This window comes from Setaria italica, chromosome VI (assembly GCF_000263155.2).
Source record: "Setaria italica strain Yugu1 chromosome VI, Setaria_italica_v2.0, whole genome shotgun sequence".
In the NCBI taxonomy this organism is placed as follows: domain Eukaryota; kingdom Viridiplantae; phylum Streptophyta; class Magnoliopsida; order Poales; family Poaceae; genus Setaria; species Setaria italica.
In genome coordinates this window covers 33,073,823-33,091,585 of record NC_028455.1, presented here as the reverse complement: position 1 = coordinate 33,091,585, position 17,763 = coordinate 33,073,823, and the positions used below count along the sequence as shown (strand labels likewise).

General features: G+C 45.0%; 2 protein-coding genes across 2 annotated transcripts; both read left to right on the top strand.

The window, feature by feature from the left end:
• The first annotated feature begins 41 nt into the window (after positions 1-41).
• Positions 42-625, top strand: LOC105913532 (exocyst complex component EXO70A1-like). Its single transcript, XM_012846881.1, has 2 exons — positions 42-290; positions 341-625. Exons 1-2 carry the CDS (start codon positions 42-44, stop codon positions 623-625), a joined length of 534 nt encoding a protein of 177 aa, XP_012702335.1.
• A 10,854-nt stretch (positions 626-11,479) lies between these two features.
• Positions 11,480-16,250, top strand: LOC101778991. The gene is made up of 5 exons (XM_004973898.4): positions 11,480-11,979; positions 12,486-12,589; positions 13,221-13,397; positions 13,662-15,538; positions 15,768-16,250. Exons 1-5 carry the CDS (start codon positions 11,846-11,848, stop codon positions 15,915-15,917), a joined length of 2,442 nt encoding a protein of 813 aa, XP_004973955.1. The 5' UTR covers positions 11,480-11,845; the 3' UTR covers positions 15,918-16,250.
• The last annotated feature ends 1,513 nt before the right edge of the window (positions 16,251-17,763 follow it).

Here is a 17,763-nt window from a genome sequence, read left to right as displayed (position 1 = left end):
TTGCAACTCCTCGTCTTCGTCCTCCGAAATGATCAGTATGTATGACCGACTACCTCTACGCCGTGGACGACGACAATGCCGCGGCAGGCCACTCGGCCCGCGCCGCCGCCGCCGTGCATGCCGCCATGCCGCGCCTGGAGGAGGATGTGCGCTCCCTTCTCTCTTCCTCCCTGCGGCGCTTCTCGATCTCCTCGGACGACATCGACGATGCGACGCCCAGCGCGTCGCCGCGCCACGGCACGCTCTCCCCGGACGCCACGGCCTCCGTGCGCGGCGTCGCGGACCAGATAGTCCGCGCCGGGTCTCCGTCCGCCGCAACGCGCTCGCGGAGTCCGTGCAGCTCCTCGGCGTCGAGGCCGTCGCCATCGAGGAGGTGACCAAGATGGAGTGGAGCGTGCTCGACCAGAAAATGCGCCGGTGGAGCCACGCTGTCAGGGCCGTGGTCAGGACCTTCCTCGCCGACGAGCGCCTGCTGTGCGACGAGGTCTTCGAATTGGACGAGGAGCTTGGCCACGAGTGCTTCGCCTACATCGCCAGGGGAATGTTCGAGGCACTCACTGACGTGCAGCCGGAGCTCGAAGCCCTATTCTCCGGCGATGCCGCGCGCGATTTCTTCACTGGCTAGTTCTCGAGCACCGTCGAGCAGACGAGCAGTTGGGCTCCACCTTGCGCCACACGATTGAGGAGTTCAGCTACGCCATCCACGGCGAGTCATCGCGGAAGACCGTCCACGGCGGCCGACTCCCGCGGCACCCTGTACGTGGTCCTTGGCGACGCCGGCCTCGACGACACCGACGAGGCCTCCTCTGACGGCGGCGGCTCCGCCTCGACGCCGTGCGTGCGCTACATTTGAGAGCTGCTCACACTCCTGCGGAGGAGGAGGAGGAGGAGTGAATCACGTGCGACGTGGGCTCGTGAACGTGAGATGCGGCGGCGCCGGGAGTCAACTTTTTCGTCACCGGCTTGTTTGATGAACAGACAGATGGTGGGCCGACGAATATGGGCCGTCGAGTGAAAATACTGATATACCCTTTGCTTCATTTTTAGAAATAAGTTTGTGGCCCACTAAAAATTGGTACCGGTCCACAATTTTGGTTCCTTGTACTCCTACTTTTTAACCAAACGATCTGGACCGATTGACGGCTATTAAATTTTTCAAACACCGTAAATATGATCAGTATGAGGTTGTGAAAATTTATTTTGTTGGAAAGTTTTGTTTCTAAATTAAAGAAAATTGTATATCATTCCTGAATACGTTAAATATACCACCTTGATCAAATAATTGTTTTTGGTATAGTAATTGCTATTTAGCAAGCGAGCTTTAATTTGTTGCAATGGTTGTAAAGTACCCATGGGTACTTCTAGATACTTTCTCTTCATTTTTTTTCCTGACCGTTGACCTTAAGACCACCGTAATTAAAAATTTTGCATTAATTATGTTAAGGGTAGGTGTTACAGTAATTAGACTTGTTTTTCAAGGGCTAATCCCCAGGCGCCTCTCGGTCGATCGCTATTCCGTCGTCGCCGCGGCCGCACCCAAAGTCGAGCCGGTGCAACTCAACTGTCCGATGCCATGTCGGGCAGCAGCACGTTGTCCTCGAACGACTGGAAGTACCGCCGGTTGCGTGCAGCGTTGGCGACCTCGCCGTCAGAACCACGTTCCCGAAGGACCCTCTGGGCACGGGCGCACGGCGTCCAGCCCGAGCCGCACGCGGTACGGTGGACGCGGTCTCGAAGCGTCGTATCCGTCGGCGCGCGGGCTGGTGTTGCGCGGACGAGGTACGTAATCACGAGGCCGCTGCACCTGCACGTCCATGCTTTTCCAATGAAATGGAATGGCGTTCGTGCGTGCCGTACGTAGCTAGGTTGTGTGATTTCAAACATGGCGCTTTGTGCATTGTGTGTTGGCGTCAAAGAAGCTTGTGCACAGCTCCAAACCCGGCCCATTGCACAAACGAGAGCTCACATTCCAGGACTTCAATGCTTGACGTGGATGCTCGCCTTCTTGACTAGCAACATAAACTACTGCTGTTATATGCATACACAACCCACGGGAGAATTATTACCCGGGCGCTTCTCGTGCAGGCCTGAAGCGCACCGGCAAGATCGAGCTGCCGCCTCCGGTGGCTCAACTACCTGCGCCCCGACGTGCGTCCACTATCGCCAACAGGAGCTTTGCCGTGTGTCCTGGCACACGGGAAAGCCAAAAAACACTCAGCAAAGGGCACTCGGCACAAAAAGATTCGGCAAAGCTGTCTTTGCCGAGTGTTTTTTGTTGAGCACTCGGCAAAGACTTTGCCAAGTGCTAAACCCGACACTCGGCAAAGACTTTTCGAAAAGTATAAAAAAACACCGCCACTCGACCGCGGCTCCCCCCCTCCGCCGCCATTGCCACCACCACGCAGCCGTCACTGCCACCACGCCCGCCACCGAGCTTTCGTGGTCGTGCTTCCTGAACAAGATGTTCGAAATTTCTTTTCATTTCACGGGTAAAGCCTCACACTGGACTCAATAACATGAATATCATTTTTCTACTCATTTTATTCTATTATTTGAATCACTTACGGTTCAAATTTGACTTATACCAAAAAATTTCTTGAAATGCAATAAATTAATTAAATATAGCAAAAAAATCCAGAAATATATCAAATTTTAACATGGAGTACCACATGTTGTATGTGGAAAGTAGAAAAAGTTTCAAAGTCAGAAGAGAAAAAAACTTATTTCTTTGCCGAGTGAAAAAAAACACTCGGCAAACTTATTTCTTTGCCGAGCGAAAAAAAACACTCGGCAACCCACATCTTTGCCGAGTGTTTTTTTTCCAGCACTCGGTAAAGAGTTTGTTTGCCGAGTGCAATTATTTTACCGAGTGTTTTTAGCGCAGCACTCGGCAAAGAGATTGTTTGCCGTGCCCGAAGGATTGCACTCGGCAAACCCCTTGCACTCGGCAAATTGACTGTTTCCGGTAGCGTCGTCGAGGCAAAATCCCGGCGAAGGAGCAGCTGCTCATCCTCGAGCTCCACTCACAGAGTCCCAGTGGCAGTAGGGCAATCCGCTGGTCCAAGATCACGGAGCACCTGCTCGGTCGCACCGATCGACAACGAGATCAAGAACTACTGGCGGACCAGAAGCACGCCAAGCAGCTCCGCTGCGACGTCAGCTACCGCCAGTTCCTCGACGTCGTGCGACACGTCTGGATGCCCCGCTTCGTCGAGCGCATTCAGGCCGAGTACTCCGGCGGCCACGCTACTGCTGGCCAGGCGGCGGCTGTGGCAGTTGCGCCGCCGCCGCCGACCGTGATCTGAGCGCGCCGGCCGCGTACCACCTCGGCAAGTACGGCAGCCACATGCAAAGCGCCGCCGATGTCGTCTCGTCGAACAAGGCTCATGGCGGCGGCTACATGTCCACGCGGTGGGTTCACAATTTCAGCGATATTCGATGAAAATTCCGAAATTTCGTCTTTTCCGAGGGTGAACGGAAAAATATAGTATCGGCCTTGAATTTTGACATCTTATATACAAATAGAGATCTGTGGTGTAGTGGTATGCCTCTTTTCCCCAGATTAGATAAATACAAACCTATTCTAAACTCTCACAACCCTCTTCGGCTGCTCTTGCTATCGGCCCGACCCATCTCTACAGCCCACCAGGCCGTCTCCCTCTCCTTGCGCGCGCGCACGCGGCCCAGCCTGCCCAGCCCACCACCTCGGCCCACCTCACCCGCCAGCACACCGCAGCCCAGCCTAGCCGGCCCACCACACGCCTCTGGCCCACCTCCTCCCTCGGTAACTCCTGCTACTAGGAAAGAATAAAAGATTATTGCATGCAAACAAAGACAAGACTGATAACATTGTCCACGTGCACGTAGTTTTAAAATTAAAAAATCATAAATTATAAATCGGGCATTTAAATTAAATTTCGATTGCACTACTGTATTTCTTATGATGAGAGCTTTGAAACAAGATCACACTCGACTATGTTTGGATGAATTTTATTACAAAATATTTTTTAAATATGAAATATTAAATTTAATTACAGCGAACAAATACTTGAATAACTAGTACAAATAATTGTCTAATACGAACAAAAAATAACAGGATGAGCAAATGATTATAAACAGTGAATAAAAATAATCTGAACATCATGAGGATTGCATGATGCAAATAAAAATAGATGTATAATAGTCTATTGTAAACAAAAGATTCAAAATTTGAAAGTTTGAAGATTCTTTTAAAAATATGTACAGCTAGAACAAATTATACAAACTCAAATGTTATACTAATCAAACAAATTATATAAATTCATAGAGAAAAATAAATACACCCGGAACAAATTATACGAACTCATAGAATAAAATAGTAGTACACATTGAACATATTATATGAATTCGTAGAACAAAAGATCTATATACCTTGAACAAATTGCTGGAACTCATAGAACAAGTATTCATAAACCTAGAACAAATTATATGAAGTCATCGAATAAAAGTTTGTACACTTGGAATAAATATATTTTGGATATATAACGGTATTTTAATCCACGAGTCTACATAGGTGACCAGTTCAATCATAAAAGGGAAATAAACGAATCAGTGTCGCGAATGAATGAGTCTATTGAACACATAATTTTACACTCCAAACTAATAAATCTATATAGAATAACAAAATTTACTAAGTAATGATCTTGAATGTACTACTAAGAAAAATATATATAGTATTATAAAAGGTATAAGAGAAGAGTAAAAATAGAAAAGGAAAATGAATCAAATAAGGGGAAAAAATACGTTTGATAGGAAATTAGAGGAAAACCAAATTAACTAAGAGATTAAAGAAAGAAGAGAACATAAAAATGAAAAAACTTCAAGTAATTCTGAACGTTTGAATACATTTGATAGCCAGCGCGCCACTTCTGAATCCTGAAGAGGCTGCTGAGAATGTCTCGTGCATCCAAATTCAAACTGATGCAATCTTGATCTGTTAGCAATTTGACTATATTACAGGTCCTTTGGATGCCTCTGTTGTGTCCAAGACTCTTCGAAGTATTTATGACTACTCGTGATGTGATCTCGAGAGTAATTCTCTCCCCCAATTCTCCTAAGAAAACCATGCTTTTTTTCTTAAAAAAATTCTGAACTTGTTTTCAGAAAAGGACTACTACACACTAGCTGTATGCACTGGTGTAGTGGCCTTGAGCCCTTGACATCACCATGTGCCGGCCATGCTAGCTATCCGGCTGGGAGGTGACAAGCAGTGAACTTGAAGCTCGTCAGCACTCTCTGCGACTCTGCAGATACTCCGACGAGCACCACTGGCAGTGTGCGTTTGCAGGCGCCGCCACACGCCGACCATGCACCGAATTATGCAGGAATAAGGAGTCACCATCAGGCTCGCTAACCTAATCATGTCGCATGTATATACAGGTACTCTAATACCGGAGTTCAGTGAAGTGCATCTCTGAAAGAGAAGAAACGGAGACGCTTATTTCAAAAAAAAAAAAGAAAAAGAAAAAGAAACGGAGACGCCAGGAGCACATCAGCAGCCAACGAACTCGATGGTCCTTCCTCTTCTCCTATGTCCCCTTTCCCTCCAAGCTCTCGAGCACTGCAGCTTCACGTTCACGTCGCGCTCGCTCGTTCACGGCGAGGACAGAACCGGCCGGCTCGATTGGCTGCCGGTGAAACACGGCATGCATTGTGAGGACCTAGCTGCCCATATTCCTCGTCAGTTTCGTCAGAGAGATCGACACTGCAACAAGCTGATGATGATCTCCATTTTTCGTAGTGCCTGACACTAAGCAATACACAGACTGAAGCTGAAATTCCAACCACACTGATCAACTGTAGCAGAGCAGGACAAGATCGAATTAAGGAATTCAGAGCAAAGATGATCACAAAAAAGCTGAATTTAGTAATTTACAAGTATACGAGAAGCTTGACCATAGAAAATGCAGCGAGGTGGCACCAGTGGCGCAAAACTAGTCCACCTAAACACCCGAGATATGCTCGGAATATTTGTTAGTTGGGCCAATTCGATCACTGTCTTCTGAACCACACCCAATTTCCGGCACTATGTTATTCTCCTGATCTCATCCCCATCTCTCTCCCTCTTTGGATCAAGTACAATAATTATGATTTTGCAGGTAATTAACAACAGCGCTCATGTGACACACTCCAATAATCTGAATATATCATTTGATTCTGATTTCTGCCCAAAAACTAATTCCGGTTTGCTGTCTGTCTGTGATGACGCCTACGCTGATGTAGAAGTATACCACTGATTTACACACTAGTTTAGAGCCGATTCTTTTCGTCCTTGTCGAGGGCGACGCCGTCGCCTTCGTTCGCAGTAAGAATGCGATGCCCGTTTGCGAGAGAGTTGACAGGGGGAGGTGGTGAGAAACTGAGAACCGATAAGCCTGACCGACCTGTCTGCTCCACGGAACGCATACATGGCTGTCGATGGAGGTCGTCTTCGTCTTCCTCGTTATCCTTTTCCCTTGTTGCGTTGTGTGCCCTGGGCAGAAGAATTTGATCCTTCAACATTTTTCATGTGTGACTCTCCTGCACTTTCTGTCACAGTCAACCTACCTGTATGTGAGGAAAAAAAGAAGAAGAATGTTCAGAGTCATGCTTCTTTGATAGATGATAGCCAGAGCCAAGCAAGGCTTGGTGGCTACTGAATTGAAACTTCTGCTCCTGTGTTCAACTAACCTCTAGTTGGTTTCAGTAATTCTCAGTTTTGGAATTGTTGAACTGGAGCATTAATCTTTTTCTCTCTCTTTAGAATAAGTGGCCAAGATCTGTGGTTGTGAGACATGTCTGGTGGCTCCACTAGTGGCCCACTCCAAATCGCTGATAATGCACGTATTGGTGGAGAATCGATCTGGCCCACATTGATGCTTTTATTTGCATGCATTACAACCTAGTAGTAGGAGTTAGTAGTGATGATGCTCAACCTATTCCACTTTGGTAGGCTGCTTATTTGCCCCTGCAACTTATAGTTGCATAGCAAGTAACCTAATATCACTCATATCCCTGCATCATACATGTATAATTGAAGCAAGTGACCTGCTGAAACCATCCATGTCTCTGCTATCCCAAAATTACCTAGTTAAAATTAGGCCCATGGTTTTTTATTATCTAGATTCAGATCCTAATTAAGCGTAACCGGCCACTTACCTTTGCAAAAATTGTATTTCCTCCTATGAGAAGTGACACGCTGGGACGCAGCTCTCCCAGCGTGTTCTAGAAAATTCTATCTAGCCCTCTAAAATCCAAACCGCCACTGTGATGTAGAACACATACCAAACCATACCAATATTTTTATTCTAAGGCCATGCATGAATCTAATTAGCAACAGTATAAGTGAACAGCATATTCAGCCGGTGGCAGAAAGCGACCGGTGACAAAATTTGAGGACAGGGGACTGTGCTTGATTTGGAGCTAAGCTAATTATTGGCGCCATAATTTGCCGATTAAAAAGTCACAAGCCGGCGCAGCGTGTGAGGCCGCCAGCCATTGGCTTGCAACATGAGCAAAAGCGGAGGCTCACCGAACCTGTCCGGTGGCGGTGGCGGTGGCCGGTGGCGACGCAGCCGGCCAATGCACGGCCGCTTGGCCCGGCCCCTGTCGTCACCGCAGGGTCGAGCCGCCCCTCCCCACCGACCGCTACGTCAGGAAGCGCAAATAAAAAATTAAAATTATTTGTAGTATTATTTAGCAATTATTTTTTCAAAAAAATTAGCCAAAAGTCAGGAATTGAAAGAGAATATGTAATAATTTCTTATTAAAATCTGTAGCGATTAGGTTATTGGCGGGTCATTTACTCGACAAAAACATTTTGTGCCGATAGGCATAGTTAAGTAGTTGCTCTTCTGATGCAAACATTTCGTAAGGACTGCGAGCTGCACATGCATGGTTAAGAATAATGCCAATTGATAAATATGGGTTCTGCGGGCCTAACATGAATTCTTAATTTTTTCTGATATGTCTAATGCACTATTGGATCTAACCAGACAAGGTAGCAGCACAAATGATTGCACTGAAAAACAGATTGCACTAGAAAAATAGCAGTGATGGGCACATGAGCACTACCACTGCTAGTACCATTGCCGATCAACTGCTTCTGAAGCCTGAACACACACAAAAAAACACCACACCGAATATCTGCAGCACAATATGCCTAATTGGTGCATCAACAGAGTATGGAAATTGATGTCACGATTTGTTCTTCGGTACTAAAAGATTGTATACCTCGTGTACCTGGTCACTGAAGAAGTGGGAAAGTCATTGCAGTCATGTACATTCACTTTATTCAGGTTTTCGCCAGAGCGAGTGACAGTGAACTGAAAGAGGAAGGTGCAGGTTGTAGTAACAATTTCCCATGCTTTTGCAGTCAAGTCAATCATTGCAACTCAGCACCTTCCAGTTAAGTATTATGGGATGAAACTCCTTTCGTATATGATGAAACTCCTTCTTATCTCTCCTCATAAAGATTTTGCTAAGCCAGCAAAATTACTAACGTGGCACGACGTTTAATACCCATGAAACTCTTCGTGAAACTCGCCTAGTCTATAAATAAGAATGAATCGCGCGCTGCCCTAAATTGAGTGCCACAAGACATTCTCGAGCAGAGTTGAATATCTAGTCAAATTGTCAAACCAGCCGGTACGTCTCTGCAATGGGTACAGTCAGCGCCAGCTGGGCCCTGCTGAATCAGATGAGAAGACGGACAGATAAGATGTACAAAACGTGACATTTCCTGATGATGCATACGTATAAATACATCTACCATTCAATACTGTTTATTTCAAAAAAAAACTTCAGACACCGACAGCTCTGTGATCCTAATTATAAGCCTCCCTTTCTTGACGGCCAGATTGTGAGTTTAATTCAGTGGCAGTGATTAAATAAATAGAAATCAATACGTACTAGGCAGATTGGCGGCTAAAGCACGCCATCGTTTACCAGGTCACACAAGAACAAGAACGCCCAGTTAGAGATGAAAGTGAGAGGAAATTGACGTTGAAACGTGCTGGACAAGCACATACCAATGTTCCATGAAGCTAGCACGCCCAATTTTGAAGCTCTACCAAAAGCCTAGCGAATTAAGCAATAGGCAGCGTCACCGCGTCACCGTGACTGTAACTCATCTGATTTTTTTACCTTTTTTGTTTAGGTATGTTTGGCTGCGTGGCTATAGATCGAACAAGTTTAATTGGAGGAAATCATCTACATGAACAACTCGAATAGCTCATTTGACTCGTGTAGTCGTGCTCATCAGGGTATGTGCTGAGGCGCCGCACAAAGGTCGGTCGTCGCCTAGCCCGATCTCTTCCAAGTTCCAACCTGTGGAAGAAGATACTAACTTGCACGAGACAACAAAATTATGAGCAAGACGTAGAGGGAACATGATTATTCGAGCGTCGCCATCGGTGACAGCTGGAGCTGGAGATAAAAACGTGCCGCCGGAACTTGCTGGGTATGTGTCGTTGCATGCTGCCGGTTTTCGTACGTCCTGCACTTCTCAAGAGAAGATGGTTTCGTCTTGTCACTGGTTGTCTTACGTAACCCCTGGTAGCTCGATGGGTCAGTTGACGATCGTGTGGCTGAGATTTGATGCTGAGGTGACCATCGTGTGGCTGAGCTTTTGTTGATCGCTGGACCCAAAAGCTTGGAGGTACAGAGTTCTCACGTAGTTTTAACTGGCCTCTAAGCAACCTGAATGCTAATCAATGGCTGCTTAGCGTACGGGCATTCATCATCGCCAGCTGCTATGTTGATTTGTTCAGATATCAAAGCTGTTGGTGATACGTTAGCTTTTGTGAGAGTCCTGTGTGTGGGCATTTTGTATACAGCAGCCAGTTTGGTTTAGAGGACACTATCAGATACGTATAGCTTGACAGACCTTCCCTTCCTTTTTTTATTTCTTAAAAAAGAATTTTAGAAGACTGATGAACAACCATTTTCGTTCTCTCTCTCTCTCTAAGAACAATACTGAATAATTTAAAAGTTTGATACAAAATCTCATTGTGGAAATATCAGTATTCGTTTTTCGGCAAAATTAATGCTTGTATTCAGAGTGATCCTGGACGAGGAAAATGCTTTGCATATATAATGTAAGATCTATTTGTATATCCTGATTATAACCAGGTGGTTTTAACACTTTGATTCACAAAAGAGAACAGCAACTCAAGTGATTTAAGCCTTGATCTCTGATGGAATGTATGTACAACGCTACTAAAAAAAATAGCCAACAATTTGTCTATGTCATGTAGAAGCTAGGCTACATGCTACAGCTGCGGATAGTTGCTACAGTACGCAAGATTCGCCCAATCTTTGGTTCTTTCAGCAACAACTGCAGTGACAATAATGCATGAACTACCGCCTACAAATGCATGGCGTATATCAAGCCCTTCCTTCTTTTTCACAAACTAAATATGCATTTATATTCTTTTAGGTAGAAAAACAACCATGAAAGAAGGAAGACGGCCTTTCAAATGAATTTCATATGAAAATACTTTAAACTGGCCGGCTATGTTCACTAGGAATTTCTCTTCCCCTCTTCCTAAAAGTTACCTACTCCGTACATCTTCGTCCTGAACAAAGAAGCTGATTCTCCAACAACTTGTGTTAATTCTCAGTGATGCCTTCCCATGTGAAAAGTTAAATATTCTCAAGGGGATTATATTTTTTGTGGTCTAGTATATTTTATCTAAGTGCCTGTTCTTAGCACAATGGCATGTCCCTTGAATTACAAACCTGAAGATAAATTTGTTATATCGAAACCAATTAAACACCGTGAGTGGATTTGGCTAAGTGAGAAGAAATGTTGAATTGATTTTAATTTCTTAGACTAATTGTATTACTTTACATAGAGTTTTCAAGGGTCTGGTGTGCTCCTTGCATTCACAAGTAATTCTAGTCAATTTTGAATACTGATAGCTTTTTTAACACCGCATTTTTAACATTCATTGATGTATAGATGCCTCGAATTCAAACCATATTTACGTGTCCTACTAACCATAGAAGTCACATGGAAATAAATCCTTCTACCAGCAACCACTGTGCCAAAATGTAGATTTAAATATCATGGGCCAAACTAATTTAATGTTTGATCCATCCACCAAAATAGACCACAGAGCAACAAGGGCAGCACATCATCATCCCAACCTCCCTGCTCCTATCCATTCATGTTCCCTTCACAACAAAAACACACAAGAAAAAGAGCAATATGGAAAACAATGTCGTGAAAACTACATCAATATTTTTTTTGTCTAAAATACTTCTAAGAAGATAGACAAAAGAACAAAAGATGAAGCCAACAAGCCAAGCCACCTAGCCAATCACTCACTAGTTATCCTAGTCATCATCTCCATCTGTCTCTCTAACCAACTCCTCCTCCTTTGCAATAGAGAACAAAATCTCTAACCTCTTGTAGATTCTCTCTCCTAATAAACAGAAAAATAGAAAAAAAAACAAGTGAGATAATAAGAGAGAGAAGGGAGGAGAGAGAGACGCGCTTCCCCTTCCTTCCTGTTGCTCTGCTTGCTCACCCACCCTCCTGGCAGCCAAATCATCCACCCCCAGGCCCCAGCGAACACAGGACGCCATTCTCGCGAGCACAGAAGAGGGGAGGAAAAATCATCTCCTTCAACCTCTCCCCTCCTCCACCAAAATCCCGATCTTTATTCCAGAAAAGATCCTCCTTTTCTGGGTCGATACAGATACACGCAGCTATTTATAGCGTCTGGTCTCGTGGATACGCTCGTTCTTGGCTTCCCCGCGGGGCTGTTGATTTGATTTGAGGGAGTCAAATTCGCCTGCGGCTGAAGGGGGCGCCGGGCGCATGGCGGAGCAGGAGAGACGGCGGTTCGCGAATCTGCGAAGCGTCCGGTGGCGGGTCGATCTTGGCATCCTGCCGGCGTCGCCGGAGGCGTCCGTCGATGAGCTCCGCCGCGCCACCGCCGATTCGCGGAGGAGGTGAGGCTTTGGCTCTTGTTCATGGTGCCCATCGCCCATGTGCTTGTTTGGGTGTTTTTGTCGTCAAGAATCTGTTCTCTCTCTCTCTCTCTCTCTCTCTCTCTCTCTTTTTCCGGCTCCAAATCTTGTTATGCCGTTCGTTTGCTTTCTAGGGTTGGTTATCGTGTTGTGGGGTGTTGTTTTCATCCTCCAATGATTGAGATGAGAAAAAATTGTCTTTCCTTAAGGAAACAATTCAATGACTAAGAGTTAATGCCTGCAATTTGATTACGTTTTGAAGAAATAACTCGTAAAAATTTGGTATATCTTGCTTTATGGTTGTTTGATTGTGCACATGGCTATGAATTTTGATGAGAGAAATTTCCGCGGAACTGGTCATCTACGTATTATATATAAATATAATTGGACTGGTTCCTTCTCCCTGCTGAAGTTGTCATCTTTGTATGATTGGAGCACTCGTTCTTTCTACTTATGAAGATGTATTGGTTTCTTTTATTTTCTTGTAGATATGTTAGTTTGAGGCGCCGTCTTATGGTAGACCCACATCTTCCAAAGGAGGAGGACAGATCATCCAACCTCGTCGTTGACAACCCGCTCTCTCAGAACCCAGGTATTTTGTCCGAGAAAGATTTTACAACAACAAATGATAAACACGAAATTACATAGTGTTGTGCAGGATATACTTTTGTCGCTACCTGTTTACTGGTGCAAAACTCTTGAAATAATTAATATAAGTTGGAACCAATGAGGTTTTTATTGTTAATAGTAGATTTTGTTTTTGTTCCAATGAGGTTTCCTGAACTAGGCTTTAGGCAAGAAAGTCCAGTGGTATCAAGCACAAGTTGTAAGAAATCTATGTAAAAGTGTAAAGGTGTTACCTCACCTTTTTACTCTAGCATACTGGCCTTGTGCTTCGTAGTAGCATAATTACACCTGTAGAAATATGGTAAGATCTTGTTTTCCTTTTAAAGGCGCTGAAGCTCAAGTGCTGGACGCTACTGGATAATAAAGCTTATAATTTTTATCCCAGCGCGCTTTCCTGAATCGAGCTCTAGATTTCTACTACAGCTAGACAATCAATTCTTGTGTAATTCAATGTTCCAGATGGAATGAACAGATACAATTGTATCTCCCTTATGGTGGCAGCTTTACTATAGTGAAATGCAAGAATGCTGCATGTGCTGCCCCAATGCTTAGTGCTATAAGTCCGAAGATTTTATATTTTTATTTAACCTGTGCAGATAGCAGCTGGGGCCGTTTTTTTAGAGGCGCTGAGTTGGAGAAGACTGTTGATCAAGACTTATCTCGATTATATCCAGAAGATGGTAGTTACTTTCAAACACCTACTTGCCAGGCCATGCTAAGAAGAATACTGTTAATGTGGTGCCTTCAACACCCGGAGTGTGGATACCGCCAAGGTAAGAAAGAAACTCTTTGCATATGTAATTGACGGTATCTAGCCTTTGCAGCGTATCTGGTTAGCTTTGCTTTCTCTGAAAATGCCCACGGGGCTGGGACCATTTATTTGCATTTCATTTAATTGGTAGCAGTTACCCTTTAATAAGCTAAATTTCTATTTGTTGAAGTTTGACGAATTGGTTTGGTCACATTATTATCAAGTAGTTTTCCCCGTTCTGTTTTTCTTTTATTTTGATTGCCACTTATGGACTGTTATTTCACAGGAATGCATGAACTACTAGCTCCTCTAGTCTATGTTCTTCAAGTTGACATTGATAAATTGTCTCAAGTAAGGAAGCTCCATGAGGATTGTTTTAATGATGATTTTGATGGGGTGCCTTTCCCAGATACCGATATGGTTTTCAGTTATAAACCTAGAAAGGACTCGAAATGGCATTCTGGAGCTGACAATGGCAATGATTCTGAAAGAGCTTCCAAAGTTAACAGTCTTGATGAGCTTGACATGGATACAAAAGAAATAATTTTACTTAGTGATGCGTATGGAGCTGAAGGTGAACTAGGTGTTGTATTGTCTGAAAGGTTCATGGAACATGATGCCTATTCGATATTTGATGGTTTGATGGATGGAGGTAGCGGAGTGGTTCGCATGGCAGAGTTTTTCTCTGCATCCAAGGTTGGATCTAGCTCAAGTCTACCACCTGTTATTGAAGCCTCATCATCTTTGTTTCATCTGTTGTCCATTGTTGAGCCATCTCTTCATAGCCATTTCATTGAGCTGGATGTGGAACCACAATATTTCGCCCTTCGTTGGCTGCGGGTCTTGTTTGGCCGAGAGTTCTGCCTCAACGATCTTTTAGTTGTATGGGATGAAGTTTTTGCTTGTTCCAATGATATGCTGCTTAGAGAAAATGAAGAATACAGTTTCAAGATCTTGTGCTCATCTAGAGGGGCATTCATCACAGCCATGGCAGTCTCTATGATTCTTCACCTTAGATCATCTTTGTTGGCTACCGAAATAAATACGTCTTGTCTTCAGAGATTATTGAACTTTCCAAACAATGTTGATGTGCATAAGCTAATTGAGAAAGCCAAATCTCTACAGTCTATTGCTATCGATGCAAACACGCCATCCCCATCTTTCCTATCAAAGGACAGCCACGATTATGACAGGGTTTACAGTAATCTTGCTACTTCAACTCCTCCAAGGACCCCATTGCATCCCTTACCTGAGAGTTACTGGGAAGAGCAGTGGAGAAACCTGCATAATGATGGAACAGCTCCCAAGGAGATTGAAAAGGTCCAATCTTATAAGAGATCACTAAAGAAATCGTTGAGTCAAAGGCTTGGTTTATCAAGGACAGAATCAGATCCTTCTCCAGTTATTATTAGTGCCAAGAATTCAGTGAGACGTTGTCTTCTAAATTCTTATGATGACGTAGTACGGGCAGGTGAAGTCGCTGGGAAAATTGAGCAGGATGAATTCCCTATCTCAATTCACAAGGAGCGTGAAAGGCCCTCGCGGCTAAAGTTAAGGGCAGCTAGTGAGAATTTAACACTAAGCTCGAGTGTGGAAACAGCCAATCCACTTGTAGATTCTCCAGTGAAACCTACTGATGAGAGTTCAACAAAAGGAATAGAAGCTTGTTCCACGGGTGAGAATTCTCCAGTTTTCTATGCAGCTAGTGCTGGTACTGAACAAGACAATTGCCACAACAACGATTCTGAGAGGAGTAGCATCACTTCAAACTCGTGCGCTGGTGATGATGATAGAGATGAAGTTTTGCAAGATGAGTCATCCAGCAGTATATATGAGGACCAAATTGTCTCAGAAGTAGCGGCATCTGAAAAAGATGCAGATCCAGTTGGACCCTCTGAGAAAACTGCGGTATCTAATGAAAGAAAGCCATTTATTAATAAGCTACAATGGTTCTTGAGATTTGGCAGACCTTCAGGTGAAGGCAATGTGGAGAAGAGTACTGGTGAGGTATCAGATGATAAACATGCTGTTGTTCCTCCCAGCACTTCCCCTCCTGATGTTAGTTCAGATAGCTCCCGTGGTGGCATAAATTTGGCTTCTGGTGATAAGAAGGTCATGGGCACACTCAAGAATATTGGACAGAACATGCTTGAAAATATCCAGGTATTACATTCAACACCTGTTTTTGCCATTTGCTGTTAAAGTTTGGTAGTTTGGTCTGGCTGGTAGTTCTTGGTAATCCATATACTGCTGATGGGATTTTCCATGTCTTGAGATAGGCTGTTAGCCTTTCATCATTTTCTTTGTTTTAGTTCTCTGTTGTTCAACCTAGTTTTTCGCATCAGGAACTGTCTAAAACATGAGAATAACATTATGTGTATGCAATTTACAGGTGATCGAGTCAGCATTCCAGCAAGACCGTGGCCAGCCAAGTGCCATGGAGAACTTCTCGAACAACATCCTGGGAGGCAAAGGCCAGGTTACCGCGATGGCTGCTCTGACCGAGCTCCGCAAGATCAGCAACCTGCTCCGCGAGATGTGATGTACCCGCAGTCCCACACCCAAGGTGCCACGCCCCCCATTCTTTCCCGATTCATTAGCTCCTCCTCAGATAACGAAGGCCCCTGTAGTTAAAATTAAGGCGCCTAGGCACCCTCTGTATATATAGATTCCATCCCATTCCATTGAGCCCGGTATGATAGAGGCTCTCCTGTACCTAAGGATCGGCTGTCAATTGAGTTGCGCGAGATGAGGGAGTAAACTCTCTCCGGCGTTAGGAAGCAACTTTTCGATGGAAGAACAATTTTGTTCGCGTAAAGATTAGCACAATAAATAAATAAATGAATGAAATAATCTGTGTCCCAAGTGCATTATACTTCTGTTCGTGACGAGCTCATGATTTGGCTGGTGGGCCTGTGGTGGAGCCTGATTGTCTGGTGAACATGTTTATATTCTTATATAACCATGTGCGTCAGCGCAGATGTCGTTCATGATCATTTGGTTGTCTTTGGCAATGAGCAAAAGGCATCAGGTCTTTGGATACCCAGGTGGCCAGGTGCATTGGCTGTTTTGTTTTGGCCGGGGTATGTGTGTCCCTGAATATAGATCATGTCGCCCAGGGCGCTAGAGATTTCCTTGGGATTAATCTGGTTAGGTGTAGCTGGGGTCCTCTCCTGCTTGTCATTGACGCATGGTTTCCGTATGCTATATAATAGGAAGAAAATGACGTTGGGTTGTGTTGTCATCGTGCATTCGTGCTAATCAAGGCGAATGAGTTTGGCATGGACAGATTTGAGTGTTGGCTATCTATAGCTGTTTCGTACGTGTACGCCTCTTGCGTTGCCGTCCTGGACAGGGCAGCAGGCCGTGCCCAATCATTTCCGTGGGGGTTTTTCTTTTGTTGTTGTTGTCTGAAGGAGACGGCGTCGATCTGGACGTCTCAGACTCTCAGGCCCCGCTTGGATCCTTCAAAATAGGATGGATCCTTCAAAATAGGAAGGAATTGGAATCTCCAGAGCTATTTGTCTTGGAAGGTGATATTTCACAACTTTTCAAAGTTTAAATATAAGTCTATCTTAAATTTATAGGGGTGGAAGATGGAAATTGATTCTATAGATCCTCGTGTTTGTTTCTAATGTGCAACTTATAGCACGCTCTTCGACTCGTTTCCCTATAGTAAAAGTGCAGCACATAAGTATCAATATTATAGTTTAATTAATTTGTGTTTAAATTATATTATTAGAATGGAATTCAATTGCAAAGATCCAAACGAGGCCTTGTTTATATTCTTATGTGTGTGTCAACCGCGGAAAGCTCCGGCGTTTTTTTTTCTTGTAAAAAAAGAAGAGCACTTGACATAGCTGAAACTTTGAGTTGATGAGCAGCCAGATGTTGCTACCATTTTTAGGCCGGCTCGAGTCCCTGAGATGGGCGAGCAATGGAGGAGGCTGTGAAGGGAAGCCCTGGTCGCCTTGGTGGCCCTGACACTGGCAGGTGCTACAGGTTGCGGTGGCTCTGGCCGGTGATCCGGTCTGGTCTCCCTTTGCTGCGCTGCGCGATGCTCATGATCTTCTTGTGGCGGAGAACGAACGCCCCGGGGGAATGAGGTGGCAGCGAGTGGCGGGGAGGACGCGGAGCCGACCGTGCCTGCCGGGGCCACTGGTGATGATGAATTGTGCCGCTGTCGGGCGTGGTCCTCGACGACGAAGCAACGTTGGCTCGGCTGGCGCTGGTGTCCGTGGACGACGACGAAGCGGTAGCTCCCCTCCACGGCTGACCCTGAGTCGGTGCACAGTCACTGAGCTCATCCGTCCGAGCTCTTCCCTGGGACCAGGGATCACTTTGGGACTTCTTGGCCGGGAATTGGCCGCCCAACTTCCGGCGGCCAA